Source organism: Vipera berus (assembly GCF_964194415.1).
Source record: "Vipera berus genome assembly, chromosome: 1".
Classification (NCBI taxonomy): domain Eukaryota; kingdom Metazoa; phylum Chordata; class Lepidosauria; order Squamata; family Viperidae; genus Vipera; species Vipera berus.
In genome coordinates, this window is record NC_138202.1 from 323,065,916 (window position 1) to 323,085,472 (window position 19,557).

At 37.3% G+C, this 19,557-nt stretch overlaps 1 protein-coding gene across 3 annotated transcripts in view; it reads left to right on the top strand.

Annotated features, from left to right (window-relative positions):
• Positions 1–19,340, top strand: part of MSH2 (mutS homolog 2) — a 69,993-nt gene extending 50,653 nt beyond the window's left edge. For all 3 annotated transcript variants that reach the window (XM_081313379.1, XM_081313380.1, XM_081313381.1), the window contains 8 exons: positions 2,113–2,236; positions 3,698–3,848; positions 4,010–4,107; positions 10,099–10,344; positions 12,168–12,372; positions 13,269–13,516; positions 14,876–15,057; positions 18,380–19,340. In XM_081313379.1, coding sequence (XP_081169505.1) covers positions 2,113–2,236; positions 3,698–3,848; positions 4,010–4,107; positions 10,099–10,344; positions 12,168–12,372; positions 13,269–13,516; positions 14,876–15,057; positions 18,380–18,550 — 1,425 coding nt within the window. In that variant the 3' untranslated portion in view covers positions 18,551–19,340. The remainder of the gene's footprint in view (positions 1–2,112; positions 2,237–3,697; positions 3,849–4,009; positions 4,108–10,098; positions 10,345–12,167; positions 12,373–13,268; positions 13,517–14,875; positions 15,058–18,379) is intronic.
• The last annotated feature ends 217 nt before the right edge of the window (positions 19,341–19,557 follow it).

Sequence of the window (19,557 nt, forward strand, 5' to 3'; positions counted from 1 at the left end):
AAAATAATTCAAGCACAGAAAATGTTTTTTTTTTATTAAAGGGCTAGGAGAGAGCATCAGTTATTTCAAACTTTGAAACTATCTTCTGACGGTGAATTCCATAAATCCAAGTTGGACAATCCATGGTCACGCTTTCTGCCGCTTTTCCTAGACAATTATTCTCCCCCCTCCCCCATAATATTTTCTTACAGACTTTAATTCTTAGTCATTTCTTTGTCCTCTTGTTTCCAACTGGTAAACCATCAAGATTATGCTTTTGAAGACTTGAGTGTTGCTCCTTTAAGTGCTGTATTTTTCTCTGTAATGCATCACGTTGCTTTCCCACGAGAGAGGCATGGTGGATTTGAAGACTGTCTGGCTGACCCACCCACTTCTGTTGTCAAGGAAAGAAATTTGCATCGCAGGTAGTTCTCAACTCAACAACCATTTGTTTAACGACTCTTTGAAGTTACCACTGTGCTGGAAAAAAAATGACTTACAACTGGTATTTGCACTTAGTGACCATTTAATTTAATAATTTAATAATTTAATTTAATAATTTGATTTCTATACCGCCCTTCTCCCGAAGGTCTCAGGGCGGTGAACAGGGCAATACACAATAAAAATCAGATACAAAAATTAAAAAACCATTAAAAACCAATTAAACATCATGCCCATAAAATCAATACATATTAAGTTAAAAACTAATTTTAAAAAAACCCAACCCCACCCCGTCAGACCAGGCCAGCTTGTTCGAAAAAAAATGTTTTAAGATCGCGCCGGAAGGAGCGAAGGTCGGGGGCCGTCCGGAGCTCAACCGGTAAGCTGTTCCAAAGGTCTGGCGCGCCCACAGAGAACGCTCTCCCCCTGGGGGTCGCCAATCGGCATTCTTTGATCGGCGGCACCCTGAGGAGGCCCTCTCTGTGGGAGCGCAGGGTAACTGGCATGCATTTATGATGGTTGCAATGTCCCAGTTCTTTACTTCATTTAAATTTTAAATTCAAGAAAAAAATCAGTATCTTTATGTAATTAAAGCAGTCAGTTAAAAACTGTGGTAAACCATAGCTCTGTTAGCCATTCAGTCAGATTTGACTGGAGTTCTCCGAAAATGGTGCATTGAGCTGCAGGGCGATTTTTTTCCTTCTGCCAACAAACAGCTGATTTTGCTGCCAAAGAGCCAGCTTTGGTGGCGCTCTCCCCAGATTTGAATGGGAGCGACTAGGAATGACCCAAGATAATCCTTGGATGATCGTAGACCTACCTGGGAAGAGGAATCTCAATGGTTGCAATTTTCAGTAGGAGCGACCGGACAGTTGGATCTCCATCTTTTCGTTTCAGCTGTTTTTCTTTCGAAGTTTGCCTCAGGGTCAAGTGTTCAACTTTTGCCAAGCAAAGTCAATGGGGAAGCCAGATTCATTTAACAACAAACTTAACTGTAGCATGAAAAATCATAAAATGGTGCTGTAGAACTCCACTATCATTTTAACAAAATTGCATTCTAAATTTCTTTTGAACGATGCATTTTCAGTTTGTTGCTTTGGTTTATGGAAGAAAGAATGCCTTTTTCCTGTGACACAGATTCCTAGATGATTGATGCTTCCAGATATAGCTTTGATTGTGCAGACTCCTTGCCTTGTTCACACAGTGTAATGAAAAGAGGGTTCAGATGTTGTCTTCCATTCCAAACCCTTGTTTTTTGTTTATCTTTTTAAAAAGTATTTAGTCCTCTATTAAAGAAAGAAAATAGGATATGAATATAGTACCTTTGAAATGATAAAAATAGAATCTCTTTAGAAGAAGGAAAGTTGAACAGATTTCCTTGAGTTATAATGGTGTTCTTTCCTAGATGAAATAATGTACATTATATCAACATAATGCCCTCACCTGCTGCTGTGTTGATTTTCTATAAATAAATAATTCATGAAGGGAGATTCCAGCACGTGCTTTGTAGTGGTACAGTTGAAGAAATCATCATTTTTGCTGAAAGGTCTGATAAGCCCTTTGGCTGAAAAATTAAATGATTTTTGTGACTATTTCCCCAAACCTTTGATTAATGAAAGTCTTAGTCAGTATATTTCATTTGTTAACTGAGTTTGTAATATGAGTGCAAATTTTGTGAAATTTGTTTCCTAGGTGGAAACCCATGAATACCTTGTGAAACCTTCCATTGACCCCAATCTTGCTGAATTGAGAGAAAATATGGATAAGCTGGAAAGAAAAATGCAGGGTGTGCTGAAAACTGCAGCCAAGGAACTGAGTATGTTGGAGGGTGGAAATTATTTTACCATGAAGTACTTTTAAGTTGGTTGAGGTTTTTTTTCCCCCTCCTTTCAAGTCATCATCCATATTGACTTGCTTAAGAAAGTTTCACAGCCTATAAAATCCAGTGCAGCATGTCAGCCTTTTCTAACCTGGGTATTTCTGGGAGTTATAACCCCAGAACATCTTGAGGCACCAGGTTAGGTAAAGCTGCAACATATTGTTGCTTTTAATCTCTTCTTGGAAACTTATTAGGGTTTCTTCAATGAAAGTCAGAAAAGGTTTCTCAGTGCTACTAATATTTACTTTAAAATTACATGACTTTCTAGGTTCTGGTAGCACCCTCCTTTTATTCACTCTACACATTCAGTGTCTCCAATGAATACATACCGTTTTTATGCGTATCTTCAGGGGTCCTTGATGTGGAAAAGACACTCTGAAGGAAGAATTCTGGAAAATTATTTCAGCATTCAAGGATGCCTAGTCATCGATGTTGTAGCTCCTCTCCCCCCCCAATTAATTGCTTGTCATTTCACTGCTACTGAAAATGTTAAAAACTGCAAAAGCTGTGGAGTCAGATGCACCATACATCTGAACTGCATCTCTCCTTAGGCTTTCTGTATAGGTCAGTACGTTGAGGAGATTCACCTGATGCAACTTTGACTGCTAATTTGATATGCCTAATGGGAATTATTATATAAAGAATAAATAGAAAATGGCTATTGCTAGTCCTAGAATGTAATTTTGAAATGAAGGTTAGATTACACTATTGACAGATTAATTATAATTTCCTTTGATAATGCTGTCCAAAGCAATTCAATAAGTGGTCTTATTTAAATACCTACATTTTATTTGTCTTAGCAAGTGGCGGCATGTGCTTGTCTGAGTTTCGAAGCTAAGCAAAATTGGTCCTAAATTGTTACTTCTATGGGAAGTTGAAAAACATCCCAAAAGAAGCCAGTGACAAATTACTTCTGTATCCCCCCCTCAAAATTATCATTGTAGTCAAGTTCTAGGTTATCTTTATTCTTACCTTGCCTTTACCAAGTTGGAATATAGATTGAGGTGGGCATTTTTAAAACTGAAACTTGCATACTTCTTGATTGTAGACTGGCTTAAGGGGATTTCTGAAACAAAATATTTAATAACAGCCTAGTTCTTTTACCACTGTTTTAAGTATTGTGATAATGTTACGTGTTAGAAATGCCTCTATTGTTGGGAGACACATTAATGAAAATTTTTTGGATGCTTTTATATGGCCAGCTTGATGACAGGACTTTCTCCAAGCTCTGTGACTGCTCAGTTGACTTTTCAGTAAGGGACCTGGTACAACATTAAGCAGCAAAACCAAGAAAAAAAATTGATCACTGAGTGAGGATAATGAAGGTATCATTTGTATGCTTATATGGTGCCATAATCAGTCATGTATGCTGTTTCCTCTTCCCAAATGAAAAAAAAGGTTTGGAAGCTGGCAAGAGTATCAAATTAGAATGCAATGCACAGTTTGGACATTTTTTCAGAATTACCTACAGAGAAGAGAAGGTTCTGCGGAATAATTTGAAATATAAGATCTTGGAAACCCAGAAGAATGGGGTGAAATTCTCTAACAGGTAATGTCAAAATCACAAGTCAGTTCTGTTCCTGCTTTTAGCTCTGAATAGCCTCTTAAGTATGTTACTTGGAAAATGATTGAGTTCCTGGGAAAACAGTGGAATGTTACTGTTCAATGTGAAATGTTGCAAACATTTCTGAGTTTTTTGTTTATGTCCAGCGCATTGAAAGACATTAATGAAGAGTATATGAAGAGCAGAAAAGAATATGAAGAAATGCAAGATGCTGTAGTTAAAGAAATAATCAATGTTGCATCAGGTAAGACTACGTGCTTCCTTCTGAAATTGCCATATATGTTAGAATAATTCAATAGAAAGGGCAAACTAGATTAAAGCATTGAGCAGAGCAGCCATGCATTCACACGGGAACCAGCAGAACTTTCAAAACATGTCTAAAATATGTCTAGTCTAATGAAGAGAAGGACTAGGGGTGACATGATAGCAGTGTTCCAATATCTCGGGCTGCCACAAAGAAGAGGGTGTCAAGCTATTCTCCAAAGCACCTGAAGGCAGGACAAGAAGCAACAGATGGAAACTAACCAAAGAGAGAAGCAACCTAGAACTAAGGAGAAATTTTGTGACAGAACAATTAATCAGTGGAACAACCTACCTCCAGAATGCTCCAACACTGGAAGTTTTTTAGAAGAGACTGGACAGCCATTTGTCTGAAATGGTATAGGGTTTCCTATCTCAGCAGTGGGTTGGACTAGATGACCTCCAAGGTCCCTTCCAACATTATTATTATTATTGATCATTGCATAGTCAGCCAGATGTTCAGACTGGATTTGGCATTTTTGTCTACCTATCGAGTCCTTACCAAGGACCTGGGATAGGCAGATCTGGATGTTTGATGGTATTACAGATATCGTTGCAGGATGGAAGCAGTTCCTAGTAAGGCTGCCTTTTGCAATTGACTAATGGCGAATTTGTCAATGCCAATGATGTTCAAGTGGTTCTCCAGTTGTTTTGGGATTGCACCCAAGGCGCAATTATTATAATTATATGATGATGTTGATGACTTGAAAGAACAAGCAGGATATAATTATCTTTCTGGAAATGTTCAAAAGGTCCATGAGGAATGTTAATTTGTACATTTTTTCCCTAAATTCTAGCATGAGAATTTATCAATATGTTAATATCCATTCTCAGTCAGAATTACGTTTGGTTCATCATTTGGTGTAATAAACAATAATACCAGTTCTAGAGACAAAAAAATGAAAGCATATAGAAACTTACCACAACTAATTTCTGCTAAAACATATTGCCATTCTCATTTAGTCTTCATTCCCATCAAATTATATCTATTTTCCTTTAAAACCAAAATGGATGGATGATAGATAGATAGATGATAGATAGATAGATAGATAGATAGATAGATAGATAGATAGATAGATAGATAGATAGATGATAGATAGATAGATAGATAGATAGATAGATAGATAGATAGATAGATAGATAGATAAAATGAATTAAATTTGTTATAGGTGCTTACTCCAGTAGACTGGTTGGCTTACAAAATTCAATACATAATTAAGAGTGTTAAAAACATAAAACAATAAAAGAGACCCTGGTCTAAAAACAACCACAACAATAAAAATCCAACAGTGTCTTGACAAACATGAATCCCAAGCTATTTGGTTTCAAGATATGGAATGCAGGATCTCTGAATTTCTGTCTGTTAAAAGTCACAGCATTGACTAAATGGGATTTTAGCTTTAACTAGAATTAACAGTTTGTGAGTTTTAAATCCTAATTTTGCCATTTTAAAAACAAACTTGCATCATGCTTGTCATTTACACAGATGAATTTTGGCAAATATTCTTGGCTATCTGTATCTTTGCCCTGGTACAAATGAATGATAAATCAAAGTACATTTATTGATCACTTCTTGCAGGTAGACAAGAAAAAGCTTTTCCCTGGAAGTGATGAATAGATAACATAAGCATGAGTAAGATTATGATACAAGCAAATAGACTAGTTAGCAGTTTTCTGTTGCATAAGCTGTTCCAGATTGCATGAGTGCTCATGACTAGTGGCTGCCTAAACATTTGGTACATAATGTTCCAAGCAATAACCAATACTTTACATTCATTAGTCTAAATAGTAATTTCTGATTCTAGACATTGAATATATGTCAGAATAGGCTTGTGGGAATTTAACAAAGTAGATTCAGTCCGCAATCTACCTTCAATCCAAATGCTTTGAATAAAGCAATATATTTTTATGCTGCATTTTCCCCATGTCTCTAAATGTACTGGATAGTATAAACCTCTAGGAATTTTTCTTTCTTTAAAAAAGATTTAAGGTTCATTTACACAGTCTTTAGCCTCCTTGCTTGCTGAATCTTAACATTCCACTATAGAATGAAATAAAACATAATTAAATGCCATGAAGCCCATTTATCAATTTGTCCACTAAATGCTGGAAGTCTTCAAATAACTGTGTCTTTATTAATGTACAGATAGTCCTTGACTTATGAATATTCATTCAGTGACTGATCAAAATTACAATGGTGCGGAATGAACGGTGGTTACAACTGGTCCTCAGAGTTACAGCACCTCCATGGTAATGTGATTGTGATCTGGGTGCTTGGTAGCCCATTTACACTTAGGACCTCTTGCCAAGCATCCTGCAATCACTTGATTACCATTTGCAACTTTCCCTGATGGCTTCCCCAAAAACTCAGTGGGGAAGCAGCAGGAAGATCACAAGTTGTGAGTATGTCTCCACCTGCATACCCTCCCCAGCTCCTCTGTGCTCTTGCTGACCACTTGTGCACCCCAGCATATCCTCCCCAACCCAGGTGGCACCTCTCCCAGACTTGCCCTGACCCACATGGCACCTCTCCTGCACCACCACACACCCTCCCAATCCTCCCCCCACCTCTCCTGCACCCTCCCTCCCTCCCCCATTTGGCAGTAGCTACTTGCCTGCCTGACAGCTTAGGACATGCAACTTCCTATCAGCTTCCCCACTAATTTTGGTTGTGGGAAGTCAGCAGGAAGTTGCCTCTCTTAACGACCATGGGATTCAGTTAATGATGGTAACTGGGACTGTAGGGATTGCCACTTCATGACTGCATCACTGCAGGACCATCTATATTAATAAGTGTAGCTACTTATTTGCTGAATACTGTACAAATGTTCAGAGAAGTTCCCATTGAAAAGAAATAAACGATAGTTCCTTTAAAATCAAAGCATCTAATTATAAAAAATTATAGATGGGATTTTTGGTCCTTTCTCACATATATTGCTGCATTCCAAATTTGATAAAACCCACTCATTATTTAGCATATCATACCAAATGTGGCTAAGTGATAGAAGGCATTTTACCTTTACTTGCTCAAAGCAATAGGCAGTGGTGTATATAACCATGTTTGTAACTCTTGTGTACAAGCATCCCGTGTTCTGCTGATCAACACGGGATTCATGAATTTCTGATTGCAAAAGTTAGAGCAAAAGTTATTACTTTGTATTGTTTTGTGTAATTAAAAAGTAATATTTTATCCTTATAACTGAATTTCTTTTAATCATTTTTCTTTATGGTTAGCTGACAAAAGGGCCCATGTGGTGAATGATTATAGTGGTATCTTTACTGCCTTCATTCCTAGTCTTTAGTGATTAAAGCCGATGGTTCTTAAACTGTTATGGGCTAGGGGAGGGAAAAGGCAAAAAGCTCATTTATCCCCTCTGTTCTATTTTTTGTCTGAATATGATTGAGTATAAGTATAGCAAGAATCTACTTTCGCTCACATAGAAATCTGTTCATCAAATATATTTTTTAGCCAGAAAAAGAAAACGCTACAAAACATAAAAAAATGAGTAATGAAAAACTACATGTTTCATTTGTATGAATTATGTTTATATGTATTTGGCATGCTTGTTTTTACATAACTATCAATGGGAGTTTCTGCTTAAACAGTGATACCCAAAGTGCACTTGCAAACACACACACAAAAAAATAGTTCTCAATATGTTTGAAAACAAAAGAAGTAAAATCAAACCAAAATTGATTGTATGCCATCAGGTTATTTGATTTTTGGCAGATAGATACATACAGATAGTCCTTAACAGCCAATTGCTTAGCAACCATTTGAAGCTATGACAGACAACTTAGAAGGTATTTACCACCCAGTAGTAAAATTCCAACAGCTTTCCCTCTCCCCCCCCAATTCAATCATATAACTGCATTTTGTGTGTTCAGCCATTTATGGCTGTTTGCAGCATCCCGTAGTCACATGATTACTATGTATAACTTTGTCCTGAAAACTGGTGTTTACTTCTGATTTTCGGCAAAAACAGGACATAACAAGCAATAGTTTCACTTAATGGCCATGGCAGTCACTTTAAAACCATGGCTTTTGCTTAATGACTGCTACAACAAAGGTAAAAACACTTTACAGCTGCCATGATTTATGACCATAATTTGCCAGGTCTTGCTTAACAAGAACTGTCAAATGAATCCCATTGAGAAGACCATTCCATTGTATTGATGTCTTCTTCACACACAGCCCAGGCTGCAGCATGTTTTTATCTGAGAGGGAAGGGTAGAAGAAACTCCTTCAAGATACTCAGGCTTGATATGTCACTGGAAGAAGCATGGTAGCCTTGCAGTTGACTTTGAGAGTATGTTGTCTGCAACTTCTTTGAGAAAATGAACTGAAATATTTTGTATTAGCTGCTGCTTATGAATATTCTCCAAAGACAATTCTACGTAAACCAGTCTGAGTTTTTTTAATATGAAGTGATGACCAAATGAAGCCCTTACCTAAAAAAGGATACCTAAGTCCTCAAAAATACACATGGCATGAGAAACAGCTTCATTATTCCTTCACATAGAAGTAAGATCCAGTTCTGTTCTACTTATAGTATGAGGAGACTAGTAGCTTTTGCAAGTCTGTTTGCAAGCCTGGCTCATAACATGTGTCATACATTTTATATTTCAGGATATTTATTTATTTATTTATTAAACTTATATACCGCCCTTCTCCCGTAGGACCCAGGGCGGTTCACAAGGCGATTAAAACAATATTACAATACAAAAGTTAATAACAATTAAAATAAATTAAATTATCCTTAATTGAAAATCTAAAACCCCTATAACTCTGATTAAAAAACCCAATTACAATAAGTTAAAAATTAAAAATTCTCAGTCCTGGCTGTAAAGCTCAAAGAGCCAGGTCTTCAGGTCCCGGCAGAACGAACGAAAATCAGGGGCAGTCCTGAGCTCTACGGGTAACTGGTTCCAAAGGGCAGGCGCGCCCACAGATATGAAAGTGTAGTGTCACTACTACCATACTTTCCCCCCTCTGCTAGCTTGTTAATCCTTTAATCTGCTATTCTTCAACAAACTCATAGTTACATTTAAACATATCCTTAGGCAATCTACTACCAGACATAACAAAACTTTACTGCTTCCGACATGCTGTTTTTTCAGGCTCATTTAGGCCAGCGTGAATTTGGCTAAAGTTTCTCATACCCTTGAAACAATATGTAGATGTTGTATCTCATTTTGATACAAACCCACTGCTCCCTTTTCCATTGATTCCTTTTGTGTAATGGACTTTCTGTCTTCCATTTTTCATTTTCAGTTGTAAGTGCCAGGTTTGTTAGCATTCTTTATATCCTGTTCTGAGAATCTCTTACATGAATGGGCTTTTAATACCGAACCTACTGATGGCATTAGTATATTAAACACTAAGTTGGAGAAGAAGGACTAATTGGATAGCTGGATTCAGCAGTCTAAGATCCATAGTTGCTGGAACTTAACTTTGACTGAATTTGAATCTTAATATCTGAAAGGGTTTTGAAACTGAAACATATAAAGCTGAAACTATCGAGCTAGAACCCCCAGTGACCTTTTCTCTCTAGGCTATAAAAACCAATTTGATTCCTGCTGATTTAATAAATGTAACAATGATGTGAGAGTGACTTCCTATTATATTCTGGGTTTTATTTTTTTTCTTTTCCTTGTTAGTTCAGCCCACAGTCTTGGTCTTTTTTTGTTGATTTCCCATCCAAGTTACTAAATAGGACTAACTTTATCAGTTCAAGATCAGTCTAGTTCCCCTGGTTATAAAGATACAATGAAATAAAAGTCCCAACACTAAATGAAAAGAATATATTGGGTGAAATTCTATGTTAAACTGGCCAGAGTTGGTTAAACAGAATGGTACTAAAATATCACTGGGAATTCCCTTTGGTTTTCTGCGTAGTGGGAAAACTATCTGAAGATTCTTTCTTTTCAATAGGGTATAAAGAACCCATTCAAATTCTCAATGATGTCATTGCCCAGCTAGATGCCATTGTCAGTTTTGCTCACGCATCAAATGCAGCACCAATACCGTATGTGCGCCCAGTTATTCTAGAAAAAGGGCAAGGAAGAATAATCTTGAAAGCTTCCAGGCACCCTTGCATTGAAGTTCAAGATGATGTTGCCTTCATCCCAAATGATGTTACTTTTGAGAAGGACACACAGATGTTCCACATCATTACTGGTGAGACTTCATTTTTATATCATGTTTATGGTCTTTCCTCCTGTGACCCACTTTTAGCTGCAAATTTTTATGTGGATGCTTTAAAAGACTTGAAGCTTTACCTTTAAACAGACAGAAAAAGATGGCATAACAGTTGTTCCGAAAGGGTGTTTTCTGTTTAGGTGTGCAGTCACCTAGAGCAGATATGTCAAACTCACGACGTCATGTGGCGTCACACAACATATCGGAGCTTTTTCACCATTGCCGGCAGTGGGGTGGGTGCGGCTTCACTATGATGAAACTGGCCCGCGGGCTGGCAGTTTGACAACCCTGACCTAGAAGGAGGCATTTTCAAGTAAGCTTAATGCTCCCAAATTTCACTTTTAATGAGGGAATTGATGCACTGATGCTCTTCAAATTAGTGGGGATGATTTTCATGATATGCAAATAAAGCAATAAACATGGAACAGCTGTGGCTGCCTAGGTGGGGGTTGTGCTTTCTGTGGAAAAAGTCTGGAGCAAACCCACACCCTCACTTTGTTCCCTGTTCTTGTTGTTTTGTTCCTCCTCCTCATTTCCTCTTCCGGGAAGTCCCAAATAGAAATAACCTTTCCCTCCTCCACCCCCAGCTTAGTTGTAAATCAATGGGGTTTTTTCGTTTTTTTTACATATTGTTTTCTACAGCAATTCTTCAGATTTAATGACTCATACCTTGAAAACGATCGATTTGCAGCACTCTAATCTGTAAAATAACTTTAGGGGTTTTCAGTGCAAGTGAGGGCATTTGAATGTTCTGTTCAATTCTCCCGTATCCCTGTGTATTTGAAACATCAACTCTCCTTTATTTCCCTGTAACAAAGCCAGACTTCTCCACTCTCTTATAGAATACTATCTCAACAAAATGCCCAAGTAATTTTATGGTGCTTTCATTTACCCCAAAGATTTTAATTCCCTCCCTTATAAATAAACACATGGAAGTCTGACGGATGCATTATTGGTTATATTACTCTCAGTTCTCTAGGCATTTCCCAATCTCTCTTTCCCATAACACCTCTGGGAAAACAGCTTTGCTGTGATTTTATGGTTGCTGGGGAGAGCTCCCCCCCCCAAAACAAACCTGGACATACCTACACTTTCCTAGTATTTACAAACTCGGTAAATGTATGATGATTTCTTGGCAACAGTGTAGAAATGTTTTGCCACTGCTGCCTTCTGAGACAATTTTAATATTTGCAATCTAACCTACAGTAATGTTTTTTGTATTTTTTTATTTTTAAAAGAAACTGACCATTTCTAATTTTGATGTTTCTTAGATGTAAGCTTATTTTTTTTCCTGGTGGGAAGAGAAGATTACATTAGCCTAAGGTTATTATTATTATTTTTAGTACTCATTAGTTTCATGGAGTTTGCACAAAATCCTGTACTTAAAAAGAAAAATATATATATAAAATTTTGTGTTTAGGCATAATCACACCATCCACTTCATTTCATAGAACTAAAAATGCAGAGTCTCATTTGCCACAGTTCTTCCAAGCTAGGCCGTGGTCAAGGGACCTTTCACCTCTGGTTAATCTTGGCAGAGCTACCTCCTTCCATTCACCTGTTGGTCATGAACCATCAGGAGGCAAATTGGTGTGAACAGCGGAGGCTTATAATAAGAGGAAGGGCTCTTCCTCTTATTATAACAAAGGCTCTGTTGCTTTAATTGCTGGGAAAATAAGTCCTTTTGCTGCTATCTGCATTTGGGTCATGAATGTGAGTCACCAGGAGAATCCTGACACTCAAGCTTCATTTATTCTCCTGTGCAACTGTGTTTAACTTTTGGGAAATAACTTGCTCTGCAGGGCCAAACATGGGAGGAAAATCAACTTACATACGACAGACTGGGGTGATTGTTCTTATGGCCCAAATTGGCTGTTTTGTGCCATGTGACTCTGCAGAAGTGACTATTGTTGATTGCATCCTGGCTCGAGTTGGAGCTGGAGATAGTCAGCTGAAAGGGGTATCTACCTTCATGGCAGAAATGCTGGAGACTTCCTCCATCCTTAGGTAAGAGCAGTGACAACCTTTGTTCAGCAGAAGTGTGAAAGGTAAAGGCTGTTTCTCCAGGCTTCCTGATCTGCCTCTAAAGAACATACAAATGAGTGTAAGATCTATTCTGCCTTCACTTATCTATTGCTACTGCTATCTTTCATTCTCCCCCCCCACCACCACTATTTTTTCTCCTAGCTAAGTTGCTTCAATAAGAAATTGCTCTTTCCTTCTGCTCTTGCTCCTACATAAATCAATAGCTTTTTTCTACTTTTCTATGCTTACCCTCGGGGCTTTATTGTCTTCTATCTCCAATTAATTGCTTGCATAAATGATCACTTGCACAAGAATGTCCTTGTGCAAAAGGAAATTTTATTGAGCCAGGGAGATTCAAGAGAAATCACAAAATTTTGAAAATCTCTAGTTCAAACACAGAATACTGATGTTTGGGATGGGGGATGGCAAATATAGGAATTGAACAAGAGAGAATAGGGCTGCAGCATTCTGCAAATTAGACTTCCTTACAGACTTCCCTTGTCCTGAATATGTCTGCTTGATTCAAACCCATCTGTAGGTTTAGATCAAGTATATAGAGAAATTCTGCTTTCTATTTAGAGATGAGGAGAAATTCATCAGGTCACATTTTAGTACAAACTTAAAATATGTATTTCCAAACTGGCATGTAAACTGAAATGTAAATTTCTTGTGCACGCATGCATGCACACAGACACATACACGACACACAGACACAGACACACACACAGAGAGAGAAATTTGTAAGCAAGTGCAAAGAAGGTGCAAACAAAAATGCACATATTAGTGGATATAACACACACAAATATGTTATGAAAAACTGTTTTGAATTGTTCTACTTTAAAAGTAGAGTCTAATTAATATCTTTTTTTTTCTTTTAGAACTGCAACGGAACATTCCTTGATAATCATTGATGAGTTAGGGAGAGGAACATCAACATATGATGGATTTGGATTGGCCTGGGCAATTTCTGAATATATTGCCAGCAAAATGAAAGCTTTCGCTATGTTTGCTACTCATTTTCATGAACTGACAGCACTGGCTGATCAAATACCCACTGTAAATAACTTGCATGTTACGGCATTAACTACAAAGGAAACCCTGACAATGTTGTACCGTGTGAAAAAAGGTGAAAAGCATTAGTGAACTTGGACAGAGAAAATCTGCTTCATTTTATTGTAGAATGAGTGACCGTTTCTTTGCAAAGTTGAAAAATTGTCTAAGATATTGTAAAATGTACATTCCTATATTTCTACTTTCTTTGATTTGGGGCAAATATAGCTCTTAGGATCTAATCTAACTTAACAATTTCTTTATGAGAAATGCCAGTTGGGTTGTTGAGTTGGACTGATTTTAACAGATTCAATATGAGATCTAAGTAAACAGTTGTTAGAAATGGAGAATGAGGTATTAGAGGATAGTGATTCAGAAATGGTTTCATTGATTACAACTTTTAAAATATATACTTAAAATTAAGAACGTATATTAGGAGAGTTAAAAATCTCAAAATTGACCATCTTCAATTTGTCCTATTTTAATATTCATTTTTTTTGTAAGCAAGGAGTTAAATTTATAACAGCTGATACAAAGCTTATCAATTTGAATATTTATATCAGAATAATCAGTCAAGTCCATAATAATTTGAAAGTATTTGTGCAGTATTATAATAGAATAACAGAGTTAGAAGAGACCATGGAGGTCTTCTATTCCAACCCCCTGCTCAAGATATCTTGACTGTGTACTATAGAATTGTATATGCATTTGTTATTTATTTATAATTATTGTCACTACATTTTGAAATCATTATATGATATTTCAATTAAAAATATACAATAAAATATGGAAAACGTATTCAAATGGTAAAGATTGTCTTGGAAATTAAATTGCACTTTATACATTGTACCAAAATAGAAAAATTATCCAATTTAATTTCTGTCAATTTAGGATGCGTTTATCAACTATGAGAGATCTGTGGAATGTCTTATCCAACTCTTCAAAGGGTTGATTACGAGTAGTCCTTGACTTACAACCACAATTGAGCCCAAAATTTTTGTTGTTAAGTGAGACAGTTGTTAAGTGAGTTTTGCCCCATTTTATGACCTTTCTTGACACAGTCGTTAAATGAATTACTGCATTTGTTAAGTTAGTAACACAGTTGCTAAGTGAATCTGGTTTCCTCATTGACTTTGCTTGTCAGAAGGTCGCAAAAGGTGATCACATGACCCTTGGACACAGCAATTGTCATAAATATGAACCAGTTGCCAAGCATCTAAGTTATGATCACATGACCAGGGGATGCTGCAACAGTCCTAAGTGTGAAGCACATTGTAACTTGAACAGTCACTAAACAAATGGTTATAAGTCGAGGATTACCTGTATTGTTGCTATTGACTTGAGCACCCGATATCTTGTTTTGGGTGCACCTTCTGCTCTCAGGTTACTAAGTTAACATTAAAATAAAAGGATTTCCTCATGATGCTTCTTCCAGGGGCCTGTGACCAGAGCTTTGGTATCCATGTAGCAGAATTGGCTGCCTTTCCCAAACATGTGATTGAGTGTGCCAAGGCCAAAGCTCTGGAACTGGAGGACTTCCAGAATATTGGAATGTCTCAGGAGGAGGAGGAGGAAGATGAAGAACCAGCTGCCAAAAGATGCCACAGGGAGAAGCAGGTTTGTTGGATTTTTCTGTATGTCTATATTCTGCTTTCTATAATTCTTTGGAAAAATTCATATATCTTACCATAATGTCATTTCATTTGGCTGTGATGTGTCAACACAACCATTGTGACTTGACAACAGATTTATGTTTTTAAGATGAGCAGCCATACAAATCTTTCGAATAAAAAAATGTTCATATTTACAATCAATAATCTTGAATTTATAAATAAAAAAATAAAAATAAATGAAATCCTGAGTTGAAAATAAACATATATTATCATTGTGAATTAAAAATAGTTGGGCCTAGCAAAAATGAATACGAGAGGAACATTTTGAAACAGAACATTGCTAAATGGAGATTTGGATTCTGGCTTCAGGTTGTAAGATTTTTTTTTTATGAAAGAAATCTTAGGGAATCAGCAGCAGCCATTTCAAGCAGTCTTTTCAACTTGTATGCTATTTCTGGTGCTCACCCTTTATTGAAGAAAATGTTAATTTGCTTGTTTGCTTGGGCATAAGAGTTGCTTGCAAAATCAATATACGGTTCATTTTAATCCAGCATTTTCTATTTTACAATGGCCAACCAGAGGCTTCTGAGATGTTTGTAAGTAGGAAAAGGCATCTCCTCCCCCTGTTGTACCCATGCAGTAGTGTTTGGAGATAACATTGAATCTTAAAACCAATAACTTTGATACACTTGTTCTGCACAAAGAACAATGGCCATCACCTCAACCTGTGGTAGAGAAATGATTAAGCCCCCTGATTATTTTGGTTCCTCTCTTCTGCACTTTTTCCACTTCTCCCACATCCTTTTTTAGATGTGACACGAGAAATGTTCACAGTTATGGTAGAAAAGGTCATGTCAGAACATGTCAACAATTAGAGATGATCCAGCTATTGTTTTATTAAAGCTAACAAGTTATACTGAGTCATTGGTCTCCTGCTGTTAAGAACAAAAAACATTGGAGATTAGTCAACCAAGTTTTTATATAAGGTTATAGAGATTGAAGTTGAGCTGATGGATACATTTGACCAATGACAAAGAAATCATTTTACAACGGATAAGAAAAACATACAGGCCATTCGTAGGAATCTAGATATCTCTGTGTTTGGAAAGAGAGCACTTTGCAATGCAGAGATATATCATCAGTCACTATGGTGTTGAACAAGTCATATGCCTTCTTCCAGATAAATAACATTTGCTATCTGAGCAAGTATGAGAGTGCATCTTTTCTCCTCACTTCTTTTATCAGCTCAATTTGGGATTAGCCTATTGTTCCAAGGGCTTATTAAATAAAATGGGTGAGTTTTTAAATACCATTTCCAGGCAAATATGTTTTTTTCCTAGAAGGTGATAATTAGGGCTGTTTTAAGTGAACATTCTTGGAGAGCTTGTGGGTAGCAGAAATGGAGTGAACAGGGGCCTGGCTTTAGGACCTTCTCCACCTGGAATATGGGTAGAATAAAACTTTTAATCAATGGGCCAGTTCACTAAACTTCTGTTGCTGTTTCCACAGTATTTGTGCTCATATGCCTTTGCTGAAGTACTGTATTAGGGAAAGGGAAAGCAATCCTAATCATGTACTAGGTTCTTTAGGTAAATGTGCATCTTCTAAATAAATGTTTCCTTTTTTTTCTTTCATTGTGTACTACTAATAATAATAAGTTGGAAGGGACCTTGGAGGTCATCTAGTCCAACCCCCTGCTAAGGCAGGAAACCCTATACCATTTCAGACAAATGGCTGTCTAGTCTCTTCTTAAAAACTTCCAGTGTTGGAGCATTCACCACTTCTGGAGGCAGGTTGTTCCACTGGTTAATTGTTCTAACTGTCAGGAAGTTTCTCCTTAGTTCTAGGTTGCTTCTCTCCTTGACTAGTTTCCATCCGTTGCTTCTTGTCCTGCTTTCTTGTTTAAATAACCATAGGAAAAAATTGAAGAGTTATGAACTAAAATATTATTTCTAGTCTCTATTTTTCTTTATAGTTGCCTTGATGGAAAGTGTTAAACCCTAACTAAGTTCAATAAATATTGAACTACAGGTAGTCCTCACTTAATGACCATTTGTTCAATGGTTGTATGATGGCCCCTTCAATTGCTGACTTGGAGGAGGAGGATGAGTCGGAACTGGGGCCATCAGACACAGGGACCCAGGATCCCCAGAGAGCCCAGGGGTGGAGGTGTCATGTGACTTGATTCAGAACAGACTGTTTAAATGGTATTTATACCTGGTCCTTGAAGTTACGGCTGTTGCAGTGCTCCCGCAGTCTTGTGGGTAATTGGCAGCCCTCTCAAATTTTTGACAACAGGGTGCACTTCAGTTTCCTGCATCTACCTATCTCTTCCTCCCCCCCCCCACAAATCTCTGTGCTTTTGGCTGCCCTCTATTCCGCTGCCCATGCCCCTCTGTGCTCAGTCCTACATCTCCACTGCTCTACACTCCACCTTGACATCTCAGTCTTGACATCTGCCACCCTGTACTCATGAAGGGCCAGGTTGGGCATACCTTGTCAGCATCAGGAAGAAGAAGACACTGAAGTTCAGCTGGGGGCAACGGGTAGCAGAGTGTAGGGCAGAGTGCAGTGGCTGCAAAATGCAGGGGTGTAGGGCAGGGGGGCAGGAGGGATGCAGGGTGAAGTGTAGGGCAGTAGAGACAGCAGAGTGTAGAATGGCAGGTACATGGTGGAGGGCAGGGCAACAGAGGTGGCAGGGGTGCAGGATGAAGCAGGGCAGCAGGATAGTGGAGTGGAGCCACACAGTAGATACAAAACTTTAAAGAAATAATTACAGTGCAACAATAGGAAGAAAAATGGGGGGAAAGGTAACATTTATACCAAGATGCATATTGATATAAAATGTTTGGAGCTGGTCAATAATTACCAAGACAGACAAATCCTATAACAATATTATAAGTTACTAGATAATCCATGACTCATTAGGTCATCATTTCTGAAATATTTCCTTGCCAGATTCCTTAATATCTTCAACAGTGGCAGAGCTTCTAATATCTTGACTGGAATTTTTTTTAAAAGAAATTCAGGGAGATATTCAGAAATGTATTTGCTTTGAAAATAGCCCATGTTGAAACATATGGCACAAACAACAGCAGCTGACCCCAGAAATATTTTATGACATTTTGTATTATGTCATAAAATGTTTAACAAAATTTCCAAATTTCGATTCCACTGGAGGCATGGGGTCCTGGATTTTGGATGCATTCTGTAAGTTAGCTCATTTTAGGTACCTTGGTCAAAAAAGTTTTGCCCTATGATACACCGTTTCTCCCAGTTAAAAGGATACAGTCACTATGGTTTTACATTTCTTTTTTCTTTTTCAGGAGGGGGAACAAATAATTCAAGATTTCCTTTCTCAAGTGAAATCAATGCCGTTGACAGAAATGTCTGAAGAAGAAATCCGGACCAAACTAAAGGAGTTAAAAGACTACGTTTTAAGGAAAAATAATTCTTTTGTAAATGGAATTATTTCCCGCATCAACGGTGCCTCATGATACATAACTAAAACCAATTGAACTTGTGATTTTTTTCTGATCATAATCTCTAAACTGAAACCCCAACTATTTTGTCCCCTCTCACTCCCATGCAATAGTAAAGAAGAAGCCTCAGGAATCATGTTCCACTTTCTCATCCACATACATAAAGAGAGTCAGAAAAGTAGAGTTGGGAAATACGTAACAATGATACAGATACCTAGTTGGACTGCCCTGAAGTGGGCAGAAGAGCTTCAGAACTGACATAGGCATCTTCTTGTTCTGTCTGTTGAACTTTTTCCATGCCAGATCCAAAGTACCTTTAACTGCTTTGGATCTGGATGCTATTATGACCATAAAACTATGCTTTGGGTGCTGTTTATGTATATATAAATTGTATCTTGGGTTGTATTTTGCTGCAATCACTGAAGAATTCTTGTTTCAATCTTACTTTTGAAAATATATATATTTGTGGCATCCTCTGAAATACTTTCAGGCATTTGACAGACTTGGAATAAATCACAGTTCTGTCATTAGCAGGTATGTTGATGACACAGAAACAAGAGACATGACATTTTGTTATTATTTGTTAGAAGCCCATAGCTTGTGTCAATATATTTAGCTCTGAAGTGTAGAACAAAAAAAGCATTTACTAAGGGGGAGGGGTGTTGTTATATGACTTCCATGGGATTCCAAACTTAAAATAGTTATCCTTAATGTAGTGTAAAGCTTTACTGTATATTTTGTTCATGTTTTATTCAAAACATTTCAAACAACTTGAAGAAAATAAATTAATTTGTCTTCCACTGTTGCACAAGACTCTGAAACTGTCGATTAGTGGCATATTATATCCATATTTCTTCAGTGGATCTTTGTGGAATTTCTTACATGTCTGTGTTACTGTATGACACATATTACTCTATTTCTTTCTTGAACAAATCACAAAAGTACAAGAATGTTTGCTTCCAATATTTTATAGCTAATAATTATGAGCTAATAATAATGAGACAAAATTAAAAAAATATTTT